General features: G+C 45.1%; 1 protein-coding gene across 2 annotated transcripts; it reads left to right on the forward strand.

Moving 5' to 3' along the window:
* Positions 1–513: 513 nt before the first annotated feature.
* LACC1 (laccase domain multifunctional purine nucleosidase 1) lies at positions 514–13,913 on the forward strand. Of its 2 annotated transcripts, XM_087895597.1 has the most exons (7): positions 514–588; positions 3,207–3,387; positions 3,895–4,915; positions 6,552–6,733; positions 8,022–8,187; positions 12,055–12,280; positions 13,223–13,913. In XM_087895597.1, the coding sequence occupies exons 3-7, from the start codon at positions 4,327–4,329 to the stop codon at positions 13,395–13,397; spliced, it is 1,338 nt and encodes a 445-aa protein (XP_087751723.1). In that variant the 5' UTR covers positions 514–588; positions 3,207–3,387; positions 3,895–4,326; the 3' UTR covers positions 13,398–13,913. The 2 variants fall into 2 exon arrangements, with proteins under 2 accessions (XP_087751723.1, XP_087751722.1); XM_087895596.1 differs by lacking the exon at positions 514–588 and having other exon boundaries at positions 1,809–3,387.
* Positions 13,914–20,871: the final 6,958 nt, after the last annotated feature.

Raw genomic sequence — 20,871 nt, forward strand, 5'->3', positions numbered from 1 at the left:
GGCCTCCCAAAAATTCAGGGTAGAAAACTGGGGGGCAGCTGAAGTCGGACTGTAAACCTCCAGCAACCTCTTGCATGGGGTTTTTTTTTTAATTTTTTTTTTTAGGACGGGTAGATTCTAAATGGAGCTAATCAAAGTAGCTGCGCTGTGAAAGACACAAATTCATAGTCATCTTTATTTATTTATTTGAAAAAGGACTACACTGCCGGGCTGTTGCAAGCGCACGCTTCCTCGCACCCCTCACCCCGCTTCTGCCAAACCCAGGCTCTTCGCCAAAGCTTTCCTCGTGGCCTCCTTTCCCATTGCACCAAGAAAGGAGGTCGCCTCCCTTCCAGCCCAGGCGCGCCTGAGCGGCTCCGGCTTGTTTTGTGTTGTTGTGTATTGGGTTTTTTTTTTTTTTTTTGCTGCACCTGCCCGCCCAGCCAGCGCCAGGCGGGGGAAGCCCGAATTGACTCAAAGTGGGAATTCCCCCGGCCGGGTGACGTCAGCGCCCTGGGGCCCCGCCTGCCGTTTAAGGTGGGAGCGGAGCGGGAGCGGCCAGCCGAGGTTTGCAAATTCCCCCGGGGGGCTGCAGCGTCTTGCTCCGCCGTAAGTGCCTCCGAGGCTTCTTCTTCGCGGCTCTGTTTTTTTCCAGCAAGACCCGATCTAGGATGCATCTTCTGAAGGAGAAAGTCTGCAGCTCAGAGTTGAAAGGAGGAGTCCTGGCAGGGGTGAAATCCAATTTTATTTTTTTTACTACCGATTCTGTGGGCTTGGCTTGGTGGGCATGGCAGGGGAAGGATCCTGCAAAATCCCCATTCCCTCCCCACTCCTGGGGGAAGGATATTGCAAAATCCCCATTCCCTCCCCACTCCTGGGGGAAGGATATTGCAAAATCCCCATTCCCTCCCCACTCCTGGGGGAAGGATACTGCAAAATCCCCATTCCCTCCCCACTCCTGGGGGAAGGATATTGCAAAATCCCCATTCCCTCCCCACTCCTGGGGGAAGGATACTGCAAAATCTCCATTCCCTCCCCACTCCAGGGGAAGGATATTGCAAAATCCCCATTCCCACCCCACTCGGGGGCCAGCAAAAAAGTGGTATTTGCCAGTTTTCCGAACGACTCAAAATTTCCACTGCCGGTTCTCCAGAACCTGTCAGAATCTGCTGGATTTCACCCCGGTTCCTGGTGCTCTCTGAGCTTGCTTGTTTTCTTGCAGAGGTTTCATGACCCAACTAGGGAACAGCATCAGTGCTAGAAGGGAGGGGGGTTTGCAGAGAGGAGGAGAAGAAGAGGAGGAGGAGGAAGGAGGAGGAGGAGGAGAAGGAGAAGGAAGAATGAGAAGAAGAAGAAGAAGAAGAAGAAGAAGAAGAAGAAGAAGAAGAAGAAGAAGAAGAAGAAGAAGAAGAAGAAGAAGAAGAAGAAGAAGAAGAAGAAGAATATTGTGGGTCCTTGGTGCTCTTTGAGCTTGGCTGTTTTCTTGCAGGCGTTTCATGACCCACCTAGATAATATCATCAGTGCCAGAAGGGAGTGGGGTTTGTGGAGGGGAAGAGGAGGACAATGACTGTGGGGTTCTTGGTCTTCTCTGAGCCTGGTGGTTTTCTTGCAGATGTTTCATGACCCAACTAGGGAACATCATCAGTGCTAGAAGGGAGTAATGGTTGCAGAGAGGAGGAGGAGGACTACTATGGGATCCTTGGTGCTCTCTGACCTTGGTGGTTTTCTTGCAGACGTTTGATGACCCAACTAGGGAACATCATCAGTGCTAGAAGGGAGAGGATGTGCAGAGAGGAGGAGGACTGTGGGGTCCATGGTCTTCTCTTAGCCTGGTGGTTTCCTTGCAGACGTTTCATGACCCAACTAGGGAACATCATCAGTGCTAGAAGGGAGTAATGGTTGCAGAGAGGAGGAGGAGGACTACTATGGGATCCTTGGTGCTCTCTGACCTTGGTGGTTTTCTTGCAGACGTTTGATGACCCAACTAGGGAACATCATCAGTGCTAGAAGGGAGAGGATGTGCAGAGAGGAGGAGGACTGTGGGGTCCATGGTCTTCTCTTAGCCTGGTGGTTTCCTTGCAGACGTTTCATGACCCAACTAGGTAACATCATCAGTGCACAACCTCTGCAAGAAAACAGCCAAGCTCAGAGAGCACCAAGGACCCTCTGGTTTCGAATGGTACGCAACTTCGGATTGAGTTGCAGGAGCGAGGTCTTAAGGAGGAAGTGGATAAAGGCGGAAACGTGAATGGCTCAGCTTTTCACGAGATCAGTTATTCTTCTGTTCTTTGGCCAATCACCCGAAGTCATCAGTTTTTTAGTAGACAGAACAATCGCTCTGAATTCAGCTGACAGAGATAAAGCTAGAGAGTCACACACGCACACACAATTGGCTGGCATGACATTCTTCTCCTCCTTTAAGGCCAACGTATTGTGCCAGTCTTTGACCAACTTAAAGGTCAGTGCCTTGAATGGCAGAATAACAGAGTTGGAAGGGACCTTGGAGGACATTTAGTCCACCCCACTGCTCAGGCAGGAGACCCTGCCTATACCATTTCAATGGTTATCCAGTTTCTTCTTTAAAACCTCCAATGATGGAGCACCCACAAAAGTTCTAGAGGCAAGTAGTTCCACTGATTAATTCTTCTCACTGTCAGGAAATTCCTCCTTAGTTCCAGGTTGCTTCTCTCCTTGATTAGTTTCCACCCGTTGCTTCTTGTCCTGCCTTCGGGTGCTTTGGAGAATAAGTCGACCTCCTCTTCCTTGGGGCAGCCCCTCAAATATTGGATGCTATCATGTCATCCCTAGTCCTTCTTTTCAACTAGACTAGACATACCCAATTCCTGCAGCCATTCTTCATATATTTTTATTTCCAGCCCCCTAATCATCTTTGTTGCTCTTTTCTGTACTCTTTCCAAAGTCTCAGCATTTTTTTTTTTTTTTTGTAATGTGGTGACCAAAACTGGATGCAGTATTCCAGGAGTGGACTTCAGATATATTAGATCCTAGCTCCCATCATCCCCAGCAGGATAGTCATCTAATGGCTGTGTTGTAAGGGTGGCTATGTTGCAGGGGTGATGAGCACCGCCATCCCTTAATATATCCACGTCGCATCATTTTTCAAACATCTGGAATCAAAGCAATAGTGCCCAGTTCAACCACTCCTCCTAATTCTACCATATTTCTGTGCGTGAGTTTTATCTAACTTTCATTTCTTATCAAACAGGTTTTGCATATTACTCATTTGAGGCACATGTGCAGGCATACATATGAGTCATTGGCTACTTCCTCAAGTCTTCTCTGGTGCTTCCTCAAAATAATTGTGTCTCTAGTGCAGAACCTTGAAGCCAAGAGTCAGTCCTTCGTGAAGTGCTTCTGTGTGGTTTCTGCCAAGGTTCTCTGCAACGGTGAGTAAATGAGCTTCAATTTCAGGGTCTGAATTTGGCATTAAGATATTTGTTTTTTTTTTGCATGCAAAACATAACGGATGGAAGATCTTTAAACAGAGATCCAACCTAGAACTAAGGAGAATTTTCCTGACAGTGAGAGCAATTAACCAGTGGAACAACTTGCCACCAGAAGTTCCATCACTGGAGGCTTTTAAGAATAGACTGGACAGCCACTTGTCTTGAGTGGTAATGTCTCCTATTTGAGCAGGGGGTTCGACTGGAAAACCTCCAAGCTCCCTTCCAACCGTATTATTCTATATTCTATATTGGTAAGTCAGGACCAACTCTCCATTCAACTGTGAACTATTCTGAGCAATTTAAGGTTTATGACTACTGATTGTTTATGCTTCCTTGCTTTGATCACCATTGCCCTCTTGAACTACAATAGCACTTGTTTACGTTCTAGCAAAAGGACAAATTCAGCTCTTCGCAATTTTATTTTTCTCTCACTTTCTCTCTCCAAAGGTTGACCTTTCTGAAAGCTACACAATCGCTCATAACTTGGTACAGTGATCATTGGAAGGGAAGAGAAGAGGAAGGGAAGGGAAGGGAAGGGAAGGGAAGGGAAGGGAAGAGAAGAGAAGAGAAGAGAAGAGAAGAGAAGAGAAGAGAAGAGAAGAGAAGAGAAGAGAAGAGAAAGAGAGGAGGGGAAGGAAGGAAGGGAAGGAAGGAAGGAAGGAAGGAAGGAAGGAAGGAAGGAAGGAAGGAAGGAAGGAAGGAAGGAAGGAAAAAGGGAGAAATCTGAAAGAGGACCACAGGAATTTTTAAAAAAATAATAACAATCTTATAACTTGAAGCTGCTTTCCAAAGGAAAATCCAAGAAAATAAATAATTACAACTCAAGGACGGCTTTCTAAAATTAAAGGCTTCCCTTTATATTGAAAAAAAGGAAAAGGGATGATGGATGGGCAGTCTGCCTCTCGGCCACCAAGTCCAAAGACGGAGGTCTTGATTGACTTTTGGCACTTAGGGCCAGAGACTTCCAAATTAAGGTTCTTGGGTTCATTAATTGAGGTGGTTGAACTCGTACGCACGAAAGACCTCAGTGGGAGTGGGTATTTCATGTGCTGCCAGACCCCTGACCACGAAAGTAAGGGCGAAGAGCAAGTTGAGACAGCCTTAAAAGATTTACCTTGTGGTGAGGTGATGGGTGCCGAAACCTTTGCTGCGGCCTTATACGCCGTGAAGCAGAAGCTGGACGAAAAAGGCGTGGAAAAAGTCATCATCCTGTTGTCCTGGGAGAGAAAATCCTTGGTGAGGAAGTATATGGAGCAGCTCTTCACCAGGCTTTACCGGTATGAGTTGATAGAGCTGCCCATGAGCGTTAAAGAACAACGTTTGAAGAAATCCTTGGAGTCACGCAGCAAAGCAGGGCCTTGTGGAGATCCCGAGGTGGAAAGGATCCAGAAAGAAATAAGCCAGTTTTTGGAAAGCCTTCCCAGCCTGAAAGGAGACCTCACGATCCTCAAATCTTCATTGATCCCAGGTAACATGGGAAATATTCATTCATTCATTCATTCATTCTGTATCCTGCCTTTATTATTTTTACAAATAACTGAAGATGGCGAACATAGCACGGGTGAAATCCAAAATTTTTCCCTATGTTGTGTGGGCATGGCTTGGTGGGCGTGGCAGGGGAAGGATACTGCAAAATCTCCATTCCCACCCCACTCGGGGGCCAGCCAGAGGTGGTATTTGCCGGTTCTCCGAACTACTCAAAATTTCCGCTACCGGTTCTCCAGAACCTGTTAGAACCTGCTGGATTTCACCCCTGGAACATAGCATGTATTTATGACGGTTGCAGTGATTTGGGGTCATATAATCTGCAACCTTCGGGCAACCATGGGGACGCCCGATTCATTTAATAACCGTGTGTCTAACTGAAGTGCAGTGATTCACTTAACAGCCGTGGCAAGAAAGGTCGTAAAATGGGGCAGAATTCACTTAACAACTGTTTTGCTTAGCAGCAGGAATTTTGGGTTCCGTTGCATTCGTAAGTCAAGGATCTGTCTATTAACTTTTAATAGGGTTTTTTTTAATGGCTTGTAATATATGGACAAAAACGAAACATAGGAACCAAATAAGAAAAACAAACCGCATGAGCACAAATGAACAGAGGTAAAAAGAAAAAAGAACGTAAGAAAGGAAAAATAAATGTTGAAAAAGGTGCACCTAAAAGCAAAAAAAATGCCATTCTTAACCATCCGGCTAATCCTTTCTAACTCTGAGAAATAATTGAGCAGACTTTCCACAGCATTGATAATAAGTAAGCTTGTTCATTTGTAGAAAGCAAACACCTGAGTTTCAAATCAGACATTTTCAGTAAACTTTTTAGCTATAAACTGTTCACAGTAAATCCAAAAGTCTTCTTGCTTCAATAGATTCCAAATATTTTATATAATTCTGTTTAATTCAATGATGCGTTCATGTCTCTAAGCCAAATATGTCTTCGCAAGACCAGATAATTTAATATTAATTAATATTACTGCAAACAAATTGAAATTAATTAATATTAAACCAAAACAGTGCAACGGAGGAACACACCCAAATTATCCAGGTGTGGTTTCCTCAGAAATATTAGATTTCTAACATTCAAAGGTTTAAAAATACATTCCTTACTGCATATCCATGGAGGGTGAGGATTTTGTTTAATTAACTGTTTGTAAGATCACAGAAATTTAACGTTATTTGAAACTTTATAGACTGTTGATTTGCTAGTTTCATGTGATTTCCTGCTACTATCTATATAATCCTTTCTAAATAACGTTAAACAGTATTAAATGTAGATTCGGGAGCTTTCAATACTTGTCTAGTAATGTCAGTAATTTTGGAAATTCAGATTCTGCTAATCATGTATCAGGTCCAGTTTTATTTTAAGCGTGTGTGACAAAATAAGAAAATGAACCCAAAGGCAACATTGATAAACTATTTTATTAATCCTTAATAAAATTCTGAATAAACAAGGGAGCAGTTTTTAAACTGGAGTCTGTTTGCTGCAATTTTTAATCAGATTGAGGTGTTTTTTTTTTAAGGCACCTTAAAAACGTAAGAAAACATGCTTATGCTCTGAATATAATCCTTTTTTTTTTTTTCATTTTGTGTTTTAAAACTTTTTTTTTTAGAACATATTTTCCTGCATGGATTCACAACGAGAACCGGAGGCATCTCTTATGTACCAACGCTGAGCTCTTTAAATCTCTTTAGCAGTTCTAAGCGGCGAGACCCACCAGCTGTGGTTAAGGAAAACCTTCGAAGATTATCCCATGCTGCTGGGTTTAACCCAGATATGTATCACAGCATCAAGGTAAGAAGAAACCTTCTTAGGTTGAACTGTGGGGTCCTTGGTGATCTCTGTGCTTGGTGGTTTTCTTGCAGACGTTCCATTACCCATCTAGGTAACATCATCAGAGCTAGAAAGGAGGGGGAAGGAAGAGGGGGAGGAAGGGAGGGAGGGAGAGGAGGAGGACTGTGAGATCCTTTGTGGTCTCTGAGCTTGGCGGTTTTCTTGCAGGCATTTCATGATCCAACTAGGCAACATCATCAATGCTAGAAGGGAGTGGGGTTTGCAGAGAGGAGGAAGAGGAGGAGAGACAGGGGGAGGGGGAGAGGGATGACTCTCCCCCTCCCCCTGTGAATCAGCCTCATTCCCCCCCCCCCCCGGGGAAACTGTAATTAATTAGAGGTGAATGGATCTTGTTTTCCATGGTGTATACTCTCAAAGAAAGAAAACCCGAAGTATATATTCTAAGAAACATTTTATTATAAAAGTAAAAACAACTAGCTAACTACATCGTTACCGGCAGTCTCATCACACAGACAGACAAAGGAAGAATCAGGAAGTTCGAAGAGAAAGAATGTAGACGTGTGCAGTAGTCCAATGTCTCACAAGACCAGTCTTATCTCTATTGCTATAGAGACGTGATAAGGTTCTCTGGCCAGGCTACCGTAAATCTTAGGGTGGAAGCTCAGCTGGCAAATACATAACGCAGTGACATGTGGGGTCCTTGGTGGTCTCTTAGCTTGGTTACTTTCTTGAGGATGTTTCATGACCCAACCAGAAACCAGGGGAGGGGGAGGAGGAGGAGGAAGCAGAAGAGGAGGAAGAGGAAGGAGAGGAAGAATAGGAGGACTGTGGAGTCCTTTGTAGTCTCTGAGCTTGGTGATTTTCTGGCAGGCGTTTCATGACCCAACTTGGTAATACCTTCAGTGCTAAAAAGGAGTGGGGTGTGTGGAGAGGAGGAAGGGGAGATCTGTGGGGTCCTTTGTGGTCTCTGAGCTTGGTGGTTTTCTTGCAGGCGTTTCATGACCCAACTAGGGAACATCTTCAGTGCTAGAAAGAACTGTATATAAATGGAGAGTAAACCCCACTTCCTTCTAACACTGATGATATTACATAGTCGGGTCAAGAAATGTCTACAAGAAGACCACCAAGCTGAGACAGCACCAAGGAACCCGCAATCCCCCTCCACTGGCCCACTAAAAAAGGCTTCCCTGGGAGTATTGGTTTTGGAAGTCCCAAAGGGACTATTTGGATCCAGAGAAGAGTCCTAATCCGGTCTTTCAAAGGGCCCCACTTGTTGATACGCGAACAGGTCAACCACGCCAGTGACGTCTGGGTGATGGGAGAACCCCAACCAGAGAGCTACGATGGGATCGTAACTAACCAAAGAGACGTCACCGTCACCGCTCCCGGCGCGGACTGCATTCCTGTTCTGTTTGCTGACCCGGTCAAGAAAGTTTGTGGAGCTGCCCATTCAGGTAACCAAATACCTGTTGCTCTGACTCGGCTCCCAAACACGACAAACCCTCTGTAGTTAAACAAATGTTCTGTTTATTAGGAGTGCCAACAGCCCCGGCAAAAAGTTTCTCTCTCACTGTAGGCTAACAAGTCTGTCTAGCAGGGTGAAGAATAATTGTCTTCCACACCTATTCATCTCCGTCCTCTGCCTTTCATCCCCAGAGCTAGGGTGGGGCTTCACTAGCAGCGGTGGCTCTTCCGTCCCAATGACCGGCCCATAGATTTCCACTGCTCTCCTCTCCTCTGCCTTCTGTGCATTTGCATGTCAGGCACTGGACCCAGCTGTTCCTCCTCTTCCTCATCAGCCACCTCCGGACTTGGGGGCTGTTGACTCTCCATCTGAGGGCTGACGGATGGCCCAGGCTCTGCCTCTGCCTCTCTCTTTCTGCTAACAAGTCCGTCTGTCCAGGAGATGAATAGTTGTCTGTCACATCTATTCATCTCCGCCCCCTGCCTTTTATCCCAGGGTTAGGGAGGGGCTTCTCTAGCAGCGATGGCTCTTCTGTCCCAAGGACCGGCCCATAGATTTCCCCTGTTCTCCTCTCCTCTGCCTTCAGTGCATCTGTGCATCAGGCACTGGACCCAGCTGTTCCTCCTCTTCCTCATCAGCCACCTCCAGATGTCAGGACTGTTGACTCTCCATCTGATGGCTGATGGACGGCCCAGGCTCTGCCTCTCTCTCTCTCTCTGCCACCTCCATTCCCTCTTCCCCCTCGGAGCTCCCAGGTTGCCTCGATGCTGACCCTGTCTCCCACACCTCCTCCTCCTCTGATTTGGCTGCTGGAGGGACCTGTGGCTTTGTAGATACCAGAGCTTGGCATGCATGGTGCAGCTTTCCATATGTTTCCAATTCAGTCATGCTGTGAGTCTCCTCGGTACTTGATGCAGAATTCTGCGCTGTGCGTCTTTGCCACAAGTTTACAGGTAGTCCTCGCATTACGACCACAATGGAGGCCGAAAATGATGTTGCTAAGTGAAAGGTGTGAAGTGGGTGGGTTTACCCCGTTTTGCAATTTTTCTTGCCGCCGTTGTTCAGTGAATCATTGCATTCCTGAAGTTAGCTAAACACGGTTGTTAAGTGAATCTGGATTCTGACCAGTTGACTTTGCTGGTCAGAAGGTTGCAAAAGGGAATCATGTGACCCTGGGACACCGCAACCGTCATAAGTACAAGTCAGTTGCCAAGTGTCTGAATTATAATCGGGTGACCCTGGGGATGCTGCAAAAGTTGTAAGTGTGAAAAATGGTCGTAAGTCACCTTTTTCAGTGCCACTGTAACTTTGAACAGTCTCTACATGCCCTTGTAACTTTGAACTGTCACTCAATGAAACTGTTGTAAGTTGAGGACTAGCTGTGGTTCTTTCAGTCAGATCTCTCCTTTGCTCTTTGCTAGTTTGAAGTCACCCTTTCTCAGACCCAAAGGGTGCTTTTCCAAAAGACCACAGGACTTTCTTGGGGTTTTTTTTTCCTTCTTCAGAACTGAAGAAGCTTCTTGGATGAGAAGCGAAACCTCTTCAAGGAAAACAACCAAGAAAGTCCAGTTGCCTCTTGAAAAAAAAGCACCTTTGGGACAACCATGACCTGGAGGACTGAAAATCTCCATAGACATTCCTTTGAAAATGTTTTGCTTCTCATCCAAGTTGCTTCGTCAGTTCTGAAGAAGAACTGAAGAAGCTTCTGGGATGAGAAGCGAAACCTCTTCAAAGAAAAACCAGAAAGTCCAGTTGCCTCTTGAAAAAGCATCTTTGGGACAATCATGACCATAGACACAGTTTCTCAGACATTACATGAATGCTTCAGTGGTTTGCCACAAAAGAAGGATTTGGAAATCCCACAGACTTGACAATGCCTAAACGTTCTCTCCGTTTGATAGCCAAGTTATATCATTGTCTTAAAATAATTGTGAGAAACGCAGTTTGTTAGGCAGAAGGCAAGAGGAAGGGAATTTGAAGAAGTGAAAATAAACACATTTACGTCAGAAATACAAGGAACGCTTGCTTGCTCTTTCTGAGCTATGCTGACTTCAGGTATTGTAGCTTGCAAAAAAAAAAGAAAAATGTTGTCTTGCAAAAGGAAGATTGCTCTGCCCTCTGCTTCTTTTGTTGCTAGGGTGTGAAGATTAATCCCTAATCCCTGCGGTGTTTTCTCACTACTTCCTGGTTCTTTGTTTTGGGGAAGTCGGGTGGACGGCTAGCACATTCTGTTCTCCGAATTTTGAAAGCTTGATTGAATCACCTCCAGCAGTTTAAAATAGACCACTGGAAAACCGATAAGAGTAGAAAAATAACCACAATTGCCATTTTTCTGTACAGCAATGGCACAGATCTAGAATACTGCATCCAATTTTGGTGACCACACTATAAAAAAGGATGTAGAGACTCTAGAAAGAGTGCAGAGAAGAGCAACCAGGACGATTAGGGGACTGGAGACTAAAACATACGAAGAACAGTTGCAGGAACTGGGCATGGCTGGTCTAGTGAAGAGAAGGACCAGGGGAGATAGGATAGCATCTTCCAATATTTGAGGGGCTGCCACAGAGAGGAGGAGGGGGGTCAAGCTATTCTCCAAAGCACCTGAAGGCCAGACAAGGAAACTGAACAATTCAACCTGGAAATAAGGAGGAATTTCCTGACAGTGAGAACAATCAACCCATGGAACAGAAGTTGCCTTCGGAAGTTGTGGGAGCTTCATCCCTGGAAGCTTTCAAGAAGACACTGGACTGCCATCTGTCAGAAATGGTGTAAGGTCTCCTGCTTGCGCAGGGGGGTAGACTAGATGACCTACAAGGTCCCTTCCAACTCTGTTAATCTGTATCTGTACATAACATGAAATTCCGGTGCACCTGGGAAATTCCGAGTCATCCTGGATTTATTTTTCTTTTTAAAGAAAGGTGTTAATGGTTTTAAACCTGCGAAATTGGTCAAATCTACAGGATGATTAGAGCTAGTCCTTCATTTCACAACAAGGATAGCAAAAAAAAAAGTCATAAAATGGGAGAAAACTCACTTAACGAATGTTTCCCTTAACAACAGAAACTTGTGACAGAACAGAAACAACAGAAACCACTCAATTGTGGTTGTGACATTTTTGCCACCGTTATTAAGTGAATCACTGCAGGTGTGAAGTTAGTCACACCGCTGTTAAGTGAATCTGGCTTCCCCATTGACTTGGCTTATTGGAAAGTCAGCAAAAGGGGATCATGTGACCACGGGACTTGGCAACTGTCATAAATATGAGTCAGTTGCGAAGCGTCCAAATTTGATCACGGGGATGCTGAAACCGTCATAAGTGTGAAAAACAGTCCTAACTAACTTTTTTCAGAGCCATAAACCATCGTAAGTCAAGGACTACCTCTCTAAGAAATTTTGGCTAGTTCTTCTTTGCACAGTATGGATAGTCCTTGACTTAGGACTGCATTCGGGATCAGAATTTCTGTGGCTTCGTGAAGTTGTGCCTGACTGTACGTCCATTGTTAAGGGAATCATGGCAAGTTGTTCAGTGAATTCTAAGTCGTTAAGCGGATCCAACTCTCCCCTCCCCCCATTGATTTTGCTTGTCAAAAACCAGCTGTGAAGGTTGCAAATGACGATTCCAACTATCGGGACGTTGCAAATATCCTAAATACATGCCACAAATTTTAATACATCAAATTTTGATCACACGTGACCATAGGAACCCTGCAACAGTTGTAATTGCAAAGGCTACTTGTCCTTCCACATTTCTGTAGTATAAAGTTTTAGGATTTGCAGTGCTATTTTAAATGCATCCTCTTGCATTTAAATCCTAAAAAAAAAACAAATTACCTTATTATTTTTGTCTGTCTTTCAGGCTGGCAAGGGACCTTACTAGGGGTTTCGATGGCTGTAGTTAACGCTATGGTAACAGCATACGGTTCGGACGTAAAGGATATCCTCGTAGTTCTTGGACCATCTGTGGGGCCCTGTTGCTTTACGCTACCCAAGCAATCAGCAAAAGAGTTTTACAAGATTGACCCAACATGCGTAAGAGGCTTTGAATCACCCAATCCATACGTTGATATTCGAAGAGCAACACGGTAAGTCTGGCCTTGTGGACATTTTAGAATAAAAGAATAGAAGTGTTGGAAGGGACCTTGGAGGTCTTCTAGTCCAACCCCCAGCTCAATAAGGAGACCCTATTCCATTCAAGATAAATGGCTGTCCAAACTCTTCTTAAAAACCTCCAGTGATGGAGCACCCATGACTTCTGGAGGCAAGTTGTTCCACTGGTTAATTGTTCTCATAATCAGGAAATTCCTTCCTTCCTTCCTTCCTTCCTTCCTTCCTTCCTTCCTTCCTTCCTTCCTTCTTTCCTTCTTTCCTTCTTTCTTTCTTTCCTTCCTTCCAACAGTTGAAAGAGACTCTGGAGGTCTGCTAATCCAACCAGATGTTTGATAAGAGACCCTATACTATTCCAGACGAATGGTTGTCCAATCTCTTCTTAAAAACTTTGTTGGAGCATTCACAACTTCTGGAAATTATTCCACTGGTTAATTGTCCTCACTGTCAGGAAGTTTCTCCTTAGTTCCATTTTGCTTCTCTCCTTGATTAGTTTCCATCCCTTGCTTCTTGTCCTGCCTTCAGGTGCATTGGAGAATAGGTTGCCCCTTCCTCTCTGTGATAGACCCTCCAATTTTGGAAGACTGCTCTGCAATAAAATCACATTAATTACACTAATACCTCAATCCTTCATTTTTCTCTCTTTTTTAAATACGCAAGTTGCCTAATTCTGCTATTAATATAACTTTACAGACTTCAGATGTTAGGACTTGGGAGCCTCTGATAATGTTGATAACTCTAAAGGTTCTAAATATCAATGATAAACACAACAAAGTAACACAACAACAATTCTTGCTGGAAATGTTGATTATCCATTTTCCTCAATTGGGAAAATCCCCGGTGCTGTTTCATCATAATTTTTTTGTGGTGACTAATAACTGCAACATAACATTTTCTCTTGTTTTCTTCCCCCACAACAGAGTTCTCCTAGAAGCTGGAGGCATCCTACCCATCAACATTCAAGACGACTCCGTAACAGACCCGGAGCAAAACCTCACTCTTTGCACATCCTGTCATCCCGACAAGTTCTACTCACATGTCCGAGACGGAGAAAACTTTGGCACTCAAATTGGCTTCATCTCTATTAAAAACTGAGAGCACATCCTAAACGATGTGGGAACGATGGATGAAGTTTGATGAACTTTCCTTATTAGTAGAAAGATCCTAGTGACAGTTACAAGTTTCCGAGCAAATTTTAAAACTGTTTGCAACCAACAATTTGGGTATGGCTAGTGAAAAGAGGGAGTAGGGGAGACATGTCAGCAGTATTCCAATACCCCAATCAAGGAACTGCCGAACAAATTAACAGTAAACAAAAGAACCATCAACACTGGTAGTGAAAAAAACCACTGGAATATAAATCGAGAGCAAACCCCACTCCCCACTAGCACTGATAATGTTACCTAGTTGGGTAATGAAACGTCTGCAAGAAAGCAAAAGAAGCTCAGAGAGCACCAAGATTATATGTCTGCATGTACTTATCCATGCTTTGTTTCAGACTGAAAGTTACACCTGAGTTTTGTGGCTGTTGGATCAAGGTTTGATCAGAACAATAGTGATCATTTCATTTCGTTTCAATCTTTTAAATAAAATGATGATCTTACTAACACATTCAACTCAACCTTGTACTTTTCTTCAATTGTTTGGAACGACAGGAATGGGCCGTTTTCTTGCATTTGAGGAACAAATTTACCCAGAGCTTAATTTTAATTTAATAATTTTTAATTTTAAGCATCTTCGCTCCTCTATATTCCATATTTGCTTTGTCTTCCTTCCAGTATGTGCTTTTTATTTATTTATTTTTAACCATCTACCCTGGTCATCTTCTCTGCTTTACGATGTTTTGGTCCCCTGGATGTGGCCTTTAATGCAGAAGGTCCATTTTAAGTGGTTTTTTTTTTCCTGACTATTCAGTTGCAGACCCCATTCACTGGGTGGCACTGTGTAGTTAAAAATGCCATTTAAACCCCCTTGCAAGTCTATTTAGCAGCATTTTAAAGGCTGCTAAATTTTGGGGTCTGGGTAATTCTGTAGCTTTGCTCCAGAGAGATGTTTTTATCAGCTGGAGAGGGGGAAAAAATGCAGCTCTTATTTATATGCGATTTGGAATCTTATCAGCTCAGTGGATCCATACTGTTAAGCTATGTAAATATAATCATGAATTTCATTCCTTTGTGCTATCAGGGGTCTCCAAACTTGGCAACTTTAAGACTTGGGGACTTCAATTCCCAAAATTCCGCAGCCAGCATGACTAGCTGAGGAATTTTGGGAGTTGAAGTCCACAAGTCTTAAATTTGCCATGTTTGAAGACGTCTGTGCTAGATTAAGGGGAAGGCAGACTCGTTGTCGTCTGCCTCGGTATGTCCTACTACGTAAATCCAATATAATCGGGGTGGGGGGGAATTATGTGGATTGATCATGAGCAAAGGCTCCTTAAACAGGAAATCTTTTTCCACTTCCTCTCTTTGTCCTCCAGCAATATTCTGCCACTATATAGTCTATGGTTAGTGAAAAGGCTTGGTTTTTTCCACAGTGGAAGGCAAAGTGATGGACATCATAATTAACTTAATTGTTTAATAAATTTTAATCCCTGCTCTGCAGGAAATAAGGATCAAAATCTTGTTGCTTGAAGCAGGTTGCTCAAGAATTAATAACTGAAGACTTTCCCAACCTTGGCGATTTTAAGATGTGTGGATCTCAACTCCCGTATTTATCCTCGTAGTCTTCAGGTTTCGTCATTTATGATCGTCCTGGGAAGCCCATCCCAGCTTCTACCTGGATGCAAAAATCTTTTCGGCACGCCCTTCTCCAAAAAGAAATGATCTGCCAGCAACTTCCTTCCTCCACATTCTACGAACTGTGACTTCTTTTTCTTCCTAGCGCAGTGATGGCTAACCCTTTTTTTTTTTTTAATTTGATTTATATGCCGCCCTTCTCCGAAGACTCAAGGCGGCTTACAATGTGCTCAGCAATAGCCTTCATCCTTTTGTATATTTATACAAAGTCAGCTTATTGCCCCCACAAACTGGGTCCTCAATTTACCTACCTTAGCAAGGATGGAAGGCTGAGTCAACCTTGAGCCATCATGTGTCAAAAGCAGGGGGAGTGCAAGGGGCTCGCACGCAAACATGTCCACACCCATAATTCTATGCGCCCTGCCCCCCCATGCATGCACGTGTGACCCTCCCACGCTCCCCCAATAGGCCTGTTTTTCGCTCTCCCCAGGCTCCAGAGCCTTTCTAGGAGCCTGGGGAGGGTGAAAACGGCCTTCTGGTCCCACCAGTGAGACCAAAAGTTGGCAAATGGGTTGTTTCCGGCCTCCGGAGAGCCTCCAGGGGGTGGGGAAGGCCGTTTCGCCTTCCCCAGGATCCTAGAAAGTCTCTGGAACCTGGAGAGAGCGAAAAACGGGCCTTCCGGTCTCAGTGGAAGTTGGGAAATAGGCCGTTTCCAGCCTCCAGAGGGCCACTAGGAGAGCTGAGTTCGCGTGATCACTGATAAGGCTCCGCGTACCACCTGTGGCATGCGTGCCATTGGTTTGCCATCACGGTCCTAGCGTATTCCTGCAGGTGCAGGGTCTGCTTTTTGGATCATTAAGCGCCATTTTGCATGGTCAGCTGTGTCTCCAGGGCGCAGGCCCACGGCTTCCATATCTTTGTTAATGGTGTGTTGCCATCTCTGTTTTGGATGCCCACGAAGTCACCCGCCATGGACTTCTACTGTGTTTCCCTGAAAATAAGACCTATCCCAAAAATAAGCCCTACCACATTTTTTTGCTCGTGCGCCTAATATAAGCCCTATCCCCCAAATAAGCCCTACTTAAGCGCCTTCGCAGCCAGCTGGCTGCCCATTTCATCTGGTTGTATGTAGTGCCATGCCCATGAGATGAGGCGGGAGGTGGAGTTGCCCCATACCCCTGCACTGGCTTACCTCAGGGAAGCGAGGCAGGTATTGAGGCGTGGGGGGCCTGGCTGTGGGGGCCTGAGGTAAGCTGCTGCGGGGCATGGAGGGCAGCAGAAAAAGTGGGCCTCCCATGTACTCTTAAACTACATGGGGGGAAAAATAAGACATCCCCTGAAAATAAGCCCTAATGCTTATTTTGGAGCCCAAAAGAAAATAAGACCAGGTCTTATCTTTGGAGAAACATAGTACTTGGTAGGCAAGTCTTAGCTACAGTGGAAGGTGCTGCTCTCTGGACATGTCCATACCAGCCAAGTCGGCCTTCTCTCATCTTCTCTTGAATCGGTGCCACACCAAAATGTTGTCGAATGGCGTCATTTGTGATGAGGTCAAGAAGGGAGATGCCCGATATCCAACAGAGCATTTGCATTTCCATGGCATGGAGAGAGCTTTCGGTCCCTGTTGTTGCTGCCCAGCATTCAGTGCCATACAGTGCAACAGGACAGATGGTTGTCTTGTAAATCTTAGATTTAAGACAGGTTGGCCTTCGTCTGTCCCATAACACACCAGTGAGTTCTACGTACTGTGATTTGTCCATGGCAAATTGAACCAAAACTTGGGGAAGCCAAATTAAGAAACGGATAGTAGACATGGAGAAGTTTCAACGTGTAGACCAGAGGTCTTCAAACTTGGCAGCTTTAAGACTTGTGGACTTCAACTCCCAGAATTCTCCATCCATCACAGCATAGCGTAGCATAACTGGCTGGAGAATTCTGGGAGTTGGAGTCCACCAGCCTTAAAGCTGCCAAGTTTGAAGACCTCTGGTGTAGACCAACAAGAACCAAGGAATCATCTTCCAGGAAAGCCTCTTCTGCCCTCTCCCTCTCCAGAAAGACCCAAATACAACCTCACTGTTGTTATAGGGCAGAAAGTATTGAGGAAGGACTTGCGTGAAGTCGTAACGCCAAGGAAAATCACTGTGGTTGTTAAATTAGGGACACCGTTGTTAAGTGAATCCGGATTCCCCATTGACGTGACCCCCGGGACACTCCAGCCGTCATAAGTACATGCCTGTTGCCAAGTCTCTGAATTTTGATTATGTGACTATGGGGAATACTGCGACCGTTGTTAAGTGTGAAAAACAGACATAAGTTGCTTTTTCCAGTATTGTTGTAACTTTGGTCACTAGATGAACTGTTCTAAGTCGAGGGCTACATATCATTCCACTTAAACAGCTGTTCCTTGTATTGGGAAGATGTTTAAAACGCCCAAAGGGAAGTTTTCTACATAACGCCAAAGATAGCATCTGCCAGCAAAACCAAAAGTTTGTTAGATCAGGGGTCACCAACCTTTCAGACCTCAGGGACCTAATATGATCCGCCTATTGACCGACTAGGTGGGTGTGGCTAGGTGCGCATGGCCAACTCAATGTCACTCGTGTCGAGGGGTGCCTCGCTGGCCCCTCCTTGCCTGCCCCCCCCAGGCGCCTTAGGGCCCCCACAGGAAGCAGTTGTTGGAGCTAAGCAGCCACCGTGAGAAAGAGTTGGCAAAACAGCTCAGTTCAATTTGGATCTGACCGAGAAGGAGGCTCAGCAGAAGCACCTCACTGAGGACTAGGAGCATAGGCTTTCCAAGCAGAGGGAAGACCTGCAGGAGTGCAAGGCCAGATACAGGCACCTGGAGGCTCAGTGGGCTGAGATGGTCAGCCAGTTCCAGGCCATGAGGCAGTCCCACTGGAACGAGGCCCTCTGGCTCTTCTCCACCAGCGGCACTTCCCTCCAGCCTTTGCCCAAAGCCCCACACCAGGAGGCTGAAGCAGACCCCGAGTCAGAATTTCTGCCCCCCTCCGACCCACAGACCCCAAAGGGGGAGACTCTCTGCAGCAACACAAACCTTCATTGCACGTTTCTGTTTGTTTTGTTTGCTTGTTTTATTAGATTTATATACCGCCCTACTCCCGAAGGACTCAGGGCGGTGAACAGGCACAAAATAAAATACATAGATACAAAAGTTAAAAGACATAATTAAAACCAGATTAAATAATTTAGTCCAAGACAATTAAAAAATCCCAATAATTTAAAACAGATTAAAATTTCGATTTAAAAGAATTTTAAAACAGGGGAGAAAATTAGGCCAGGCCGGCTTGCTGGAATAGGAGAATCTTAAGAGCACGGCGGAAAGTGCGTAGATCCGGGATCCTACGTATCTCTGGGGGGAGCTCGTTCCAGATAGTGGGTGCCCCCACAGAGAAGGCCCTCCCCCTGGGGACCGCCAGTTGACATTGTTTAGCTGACGGCACCCGGAGGAGCCCCTCTCTATGAGAGCGTACCAGCCGGTGGGAGGCTGCTTGTGGTAGTAGGCAGTCCCGTAAATAACCAGGTCCTAAGCCATGGAGCGCTCTAAAGATGGTAACCAAAACCTTGAAGCGCACCCAGAAGACCACCGGGAGCCAGTGCAGCTCGCGCAGGAGAGGGGTCACACGGGAGCGCCATGTTGCTCCCATAACCACCCGCGCGGCCGCACTCTGCGCCAGTTGGAGCCTCCGGGTGCTCTTCAAGGGGAGCCCCATGTAGAGAGCATTGCAGTAGTCCAGGCAGGAAGTGACGAGGGCATGAGTGACTGTGTGTAGGGAGTCCCAATCCAGAAAGGGACGCAACTGGCGAATCAGGCGAACCTGATGAAAAATCCTCCTGGTCACGGCCGTCAAGTGCTCTTCTAAAGACAGCCGTGAATCTAGGAGGACACCCAAGTTGCGAGCCCTTTCCGTGGGGGCCAGCAATTCGCCCCCAATAGTCAGCGATGGCGTCAACTGACTATATCGGGACATTGGAAACCACAGCCACTCGGTCTTGGATGGGTTGAGCCTGAGCCTGTTCCTCCCCATCCAGATCCGTACGGCCTCCAGGCATCGGGACATCACTTCAAGGACATCGTTGGGGTGGTTTCTGTCCCAGGGGCCTTAATTTGAGGAGTCCTGATTTAGTGCAATATTTTAAAAATGCCAATAATTGTTCTACGGACCACCAAAATTTTCTCGTGGACCACCAGTGGTCCAGAGACCACCAGTTGGTGTCCGCTGTGTTAGATTATCACAATTTTTTCTTCCACCAACACAAAGGCGCCACTGCTTTCTCCAGGACCTTTTTCCATCCAAACCGATTGTTCGTACTGAGATAATAACGATTGGAAAATAAGTGTGAAAGGAAGTTGACCCAGAAGACTTGTAGATCAAGCAACGTTGGTTTTTCTCCCCTTCAAGTTGTACGATATTAATCTTCGGTGTTTTCAAAATAGTTTCCGCTCGCTGGCGTTTATCAAAAGGGGTCCGGGGGGAGGACTTTCCTCGACATCAACGGCAGCATTTTATTCCTTGGAAAAGCACCAAAGAAGTTTCGCTTTCGCAAAGAAAATCTTTTCTTTCTCCTTCGGATGGGAATTCCCACCAGCGCTCATATTTCAGCCACAACAGCAGCAACGAAAGCAAACAAAAGCCAGGCCTGTTGAAATGTCTTTACAATGGATATTGTTTTATTTAGTCTCCTAGTATAATTTATGTTGATTGCTTATTTAGTATCCTATGACTATCACTAAGTCATAGTGGCACTAAGTGTTGAATCTTATGCTTTTTATGATGTCTATGATCAGGATTTATCACTTATCGCTTCTACGTACACTGAGAGCTTGTGTGTCCAATCACACTTGGCCAATAAAGAATTCTTTTCTATTTTCTTCTGTAATTTTTTTCTCTTCTATTCTGTAATTCTCTTGTCTTGTCTTGTCTTGTCTTGTCTTCTCTTCTCTTCTCTTCTTTTCTCTTCTACTCTACTCTACTCTATTCTCTTCTGTAATTCTTTTCTCTTCTTTTCTGTAATTCTCTTCTCTTCTCTTCTCTTCTCTTCTCTTCTCTTCTATTCTCTTCTCTTCTATTCTATTCTATCCAATCTATTGTATTCCAATCTCTCCTCTCTTCCTCTTCTCTTCTCTTCTGTAATTCTTTTCTCTTCTCTTCTGTAATTCTCTTCTCTTCTCTTTTTTTTTTTTATTAGTCATATTTCTATGCTGCCCACTCTTTGAGGACTCTGGGCGGCTTACACCAAAGACAGTATACTAAATAGCATATTGCCCCCAACAATCTGGGTCCTCATTTTACCCACCTCGGAAGGATGGAAGGCTGAGTCAACCTTGAGCCGGTGAGATTTGATCCGCTGATCTGCCAGTCAGCTGAAGTAGCTGCAGTACTGCACTCTAACCACTGCGCCACCTCTTCTCTTCTCTTCTCTTCTCTTCTCTTCTCTTCTCTTCTCTTCTCTTCTCTTCTCTTCCCTTCTCTTCCCTTCCCTTCTCTTCCCTTCCCTTCTCTTCTATTCTATTCTATTCTATTCTATTCTATTCTATTCTATTCTATTCTATTCTATTCCAATCTATTCTATTCCAATCTATATTCTCTTCTCTTCTCAAATAGGCGGGTCCAGACAGATGGCATTGGGAACAAAGATAATACCAAATCTGGAAGTCCTGCTAGAAATGCTTTGAACTCTCGAAACCTCTTCCCTGAGGGGGAGTGACAGAAACAGACCATGAAAAGGGGGGGGGAATCTCTAACAATGCTTTGCGCTCTAAGCACACAGCGCTTATAAGCAGCATCCTGAATAACCTTCCCCAGTTTGATCTC

The sequence above is a fragment of the Pantherophis guttatus genome, chromosome 5 (assembly GCF_059756535.1).
Source record: "Pantherophis guttatus breed Tessera chromosome 5, ASM5975653v1, whole genome shotgun sequence".
NCBI classification, from domain to species: Eukaryota; Metazoa; Chordata; class Lepidosauria; order Squamata; family Colubridae; genus Pantherophis; species Pantherophis guttatus.

Bases quoted from the DNA above. Each gene is read 5' to 3' on its own strand.
- LACC1 (XM_087895597.1), top strand. From the start codon at position 4,327: ATGATGGATGGGCAGTCTGCCTCTCGGCCACCAAGTCCAAAGACGGAG. The intron at 6,734-8,021 runs GTAAGAAGAAAC...ATACGCGAACAG, and splicing joins ATATGTATCACAGCATCAAG to GTCAACCACGCCAGTGACGT. The intron at 12,281-13,222 runs GTAAGTCTGGCC...CCCCCACAACAG, and splicing joins GATATTCGAAGAGCAACACG to AGTTCTCCTAGAAGCTGGAG.